General features: G+C 37.2%; 1 protein-coding gene across 1 annotated transcript; it reads left to right on the forward strand.

The window, feature by feature from the left end:
* The first annotated feature begins 290 nt into the window (after nucleotides 1-290).
* Nucleotides 291-2,510, forward strand: LOC114286193 (GRAS family transcription factor). Its single transcript, XM_028229285.2, has one exon. The coding sequence runs from the start codon at nucleotides 713-715 to the stop codon at nucleotides 2,192-2,194; it is 1,482 nt and encodes a 493-aa protein (XP_028085086.2). The 5' UTR covers nucleotides 291-712; the 3' UTR covers nucleotides 2,195-2,510.
* The last annotated feature ends 1,363 nt before the right edge of the window (nucleotides 2,511-3,873 follow it).

The raw sequence follows: 3,873 nt of genomic DNA on the forward strand, positions 1-3,873 counted from the left end.
AGTAATATTATTTTGGAAGAAATGTTTTGTATAAAATTTTGTAAGTATAATTTTTTTCCTCTTTGAGATAGCCTTGCAAAAAAACACCTTTAAAGTTAGGAAAGATGCTATCCAAAATATATATATATACATATTTATTTATTTATTTATTTATCATAGAACACAAAGCAATGTATATGATGGATCAGCACGCTGTTGGCTGGTTTTATTGTTGTCTTTTTTGATTGATTGCTCACTAACTTAGTGATCTTACTTTTCGGTATCGATTTAATTGAGATGAATTTGTTCAGCGGTGATACGTTTTGTACTATTTTTTTTTTATTGATGTAATTATTTTTTATTTTTTTTTGTTAGTTTTCATTAATAATTTATTTTAATTGATAAAAAAATTATTTAATATAAGGTCACTAACTTTATAAAAAAAATCTAACACTAAAGAAATAGTTTATACATAGTGTTACTCTAAAAGTTGGGGACAAAAGGGTAAAATACCGAGAGACATTATTTGATGATACTTGATTAAGACCCACCAGTGTATATAAAAGCTAGGGACCTCAAGCCTAGGGATCAACAGCCCATCTTAGTCGTTAATACACTTTAATTAATTCCTTAATCACTTGCTCCTCTTTCATTTCTTACTTCTCTAATTAAGTACCCAATTAAGTCCTGAAACACTCTTTTATTATAAACTCACAGCACTTAGCTTTTAGCTATGGCCATGGTGGTCGACGACACCATCATCCCCGAACTAGACTTTTCTAGTTACACCACCACCACCACGAGCGAAGATGACTATGTGTGCACTTGGAACGATTGGTCTCCAGTGGTGGACTGGGAAGAACTTTCCGGAGGCCATGACAATTTCCATGACCTCATCGAATCCATGATGGACGACAACGCCGAGTTGCAAGGATTATCTTTCAATTCGGTGTCGTCCACCGATATGATGGTGATAGAAGAGCACATGGAAATGAACAGCAGTAGCAGTGGCAGTGATGGTGGGATCGATGACTTCAAAGGGCTAAGGTTGGTCCACCTCTTGATGGCCGCGGCGGAGGCGCTGACCGGAGTCAACAAGAGCCGGGAACTGGCTCGGGTGATATTGGTTCGGCTCAAGGAGTTGGTGTCCCCAACCGACGGCTCCAACATGGAAAGGTTGGCGGCGCATTTTACCGACGCCTTGCAAGGTTTGCTAGATGGCGCCTGTGGGTTGCATAATAAGCACACGTTAACAAATGGACCCCACAATCATCATCGTGATGATCACCATCCAACGGACGTCCTTGCTGCGTTCCAGCTGTTGCAGGACATGTCACCCTATGTTAAGTTCGGACACTTCACGGCTAATCAAGCCATTTTAGAAGCTGTGGCTCATGATAGGAGGGTCCATATTGTGGACCATGATATCATGGAGGGGATCCAATGGGCTTCCTTGATGCAAGCTTTGGTGTCTAGAAAGGATGGCCCACCTGCCCCACACCTTCGGATCACAGCCATATCACGAGGTGGGAGCTGCCGCCGGTCGATCGGGACAGTCCAAGAGACCGGTCGGCGATTGGTTGCTTTTGCAGCGTCGATCGGTCAACCGTTTTCTTTCCATCAATGTAGATTGGATTCAGACGAGACATTTCGACCGTCCGTTTTGAAATTGGTAAAAGGTGAGGCTTTGGTGTTCAATTGTATGCTACACTTACCTCACTTTAATTATCGGACACCCGAGTCGGTTACTTCATTTCTATCCGGGGCGAAGACGCTAAACCCGAGATTAGTAACACTAGTGGAGGAGGAAGTAGGACCCAGGAGCGAAGGAGGGTTCATGGGCCGGTTCATGGACTCCCTGCACCATTACTCAGCAATGTATGATTCGCTCGAGGCTGGGTTTCCAATGCAGGGCCGGGCTCGAGCTTTGGTGGAGAGGGTGTTCTTTGGGCCCCGAATAGCCGGGTCGTTGGCCCGCATCTACCGTGCGCGTGGGGAGGAGGAAAGCTGCTCTTGGGGGGAGTGGTTGTCTGCGGTGGGATTCCATCCTATTAAAATAAGCTTCGCCAATCATTGCCAAGCAAAGTTGTTGTTGGGACTGTTCAATGATGGGTATATGGGGGAGGAATTAGCTAACAATAGGCTTGTTTTGGGCTGGAAATCTCGGCGTCTTCTCTCGGTTTCTGTTTGGACCTCCTCAGATTTTGATTTGTAAATTAGTCCTCTTTTGTTTCCACTATTTGTTCTTCTACCCCTGTTTTTTCATTTGTCTCACACTAGAACCCCCATGAGTTTTTTTATTTTTATTTTATAGTATTTGTTTTTACAGCACATTCTAGGCAGTCCAATGTTGTAAACCAAGAGCAACAATTTTAAGTTGGTTTTTAGAGCTAGATGTACAGGTCCTAAAATTTTTGATCTTCTTAAATGTTGCCTCTATTATGTAATTTGCATGGATTTCGAAGTTGTGTTTTCTTTTCTTTTTCCTAAATATATATAAATATTTTTTTCCCTGCTAGGGATTTGATATATGTGCTATATGTGTCATATGTGATGTTTTCATTTTGTCTTTCTTTCAACTCTTTAAACCCTCTTCTTTGAAATTTTCAATTACAATGCTTGTATATCCCGAAATTCGACTAATATTTCATAGAAAGAAAAATAAAAGAATTGTCAAACAAAAATCTTATCAACAATTTTTATTTTATTTATTTTTTATGACCGGATGTTTGGGTTAATTTATACGCACCTTGGCTAATTTCAAAACAATTCTATTTACATCTAAAAAATGATTAAGTGAGCTCAATTTTTTAGTATATCCTATTAAATTAATTTAGGATAATAATTTATTCTTAATACAACCTATTTTTTTTCCCAAATTACCTTTTTAAAATACACCCAAATAAAATAAATTAAAAAATTCAAATTACTTTTGAAAAACCTTCGTTGAGAACCTAGTTGCACACTCCTTTTGGTAAAGGTTCAAAAGTTTTTGTGTTCGTGCCAATCCCAGGAATGGGCAATCCAACGTCCCAATATCATCACCAGTTGCTTTCTCCTCCTGGTAAAGGTTCAAAAAATAAAGCGGTTTTGATTTGCATCACAGAGTGAATCAAGTACTCTCTGCTTATTCACCCAAAAAAGTACTCTCTGCAAACTTGATTAAAAAAAATATTATGGATTTTTCATTAAGGGCGGTGATTGAGGGCCCGAAATGGAGAGCCCCGAATGGCTCGAAATTTCATTTCGGGTAAAAAGAAAGAAAAAAAAAAAGAAAAAAGAAAGAAAAAAAAAAAACAGTTTCCAAAATTGGAAATTAGGGGTATTAGGGGCAACTTTTTTAGGGCTCTCAATCATTTTCCTTTCATTAAATATTATTTGGATTTCATAGTTGATTTGTTGAGACTTTGATTGGTTGAAATAAAAAATGCCCCTCTTTTATTTATTTTGACTAGGTATGATTTTATCATGCGATTGTTGTTTAGGTTTCGAAAGTTATTTGGGATGGCATAAATAAGTATTTTTTTTATCTTTTTATGAAAAGATGTACAGAAAAATAGAGAGGCGATGTGATGAAAAAAAGATAAAAAGCTAAAAAGATGAATTATTTTGTGTATGCCAAACTTGGCCTAATTGAGATATACAAATCATCAAATTAATAATCTCACAATAACAATCATGTTGGTAATAAGGATGAGTTTTGATGTAGTGAATTAGAGTTTTGAAGTGAGAAATAAGATGAAGAGAGAAAATAATTAAATCTGAGGAAAAATATAAAGAGAGTTGAATATGAAGAATACATACAAATGGTTTAGATATATCATGAGAAAAAAATAATATTTTATTTTAGAATTTAGTGTTGGGTAAATTATACAAATAGTCCCTATAATTTAT

Source organism: Camellia sinensis, chromosome 3, assembly GCF_055761805.1.
Source record: "Camellia sinensis isolate YWXY chromosome 3, ASM5576180v1, whole genome shotgun sequence".
Classification (NCBI taxonomy): domain Eukaryota; kingdom Viridiplantae; phylum Streptophyta; class Magnoliopsida; order Ericales; family Theaceae; genus Camellia; species Camellia sinensis.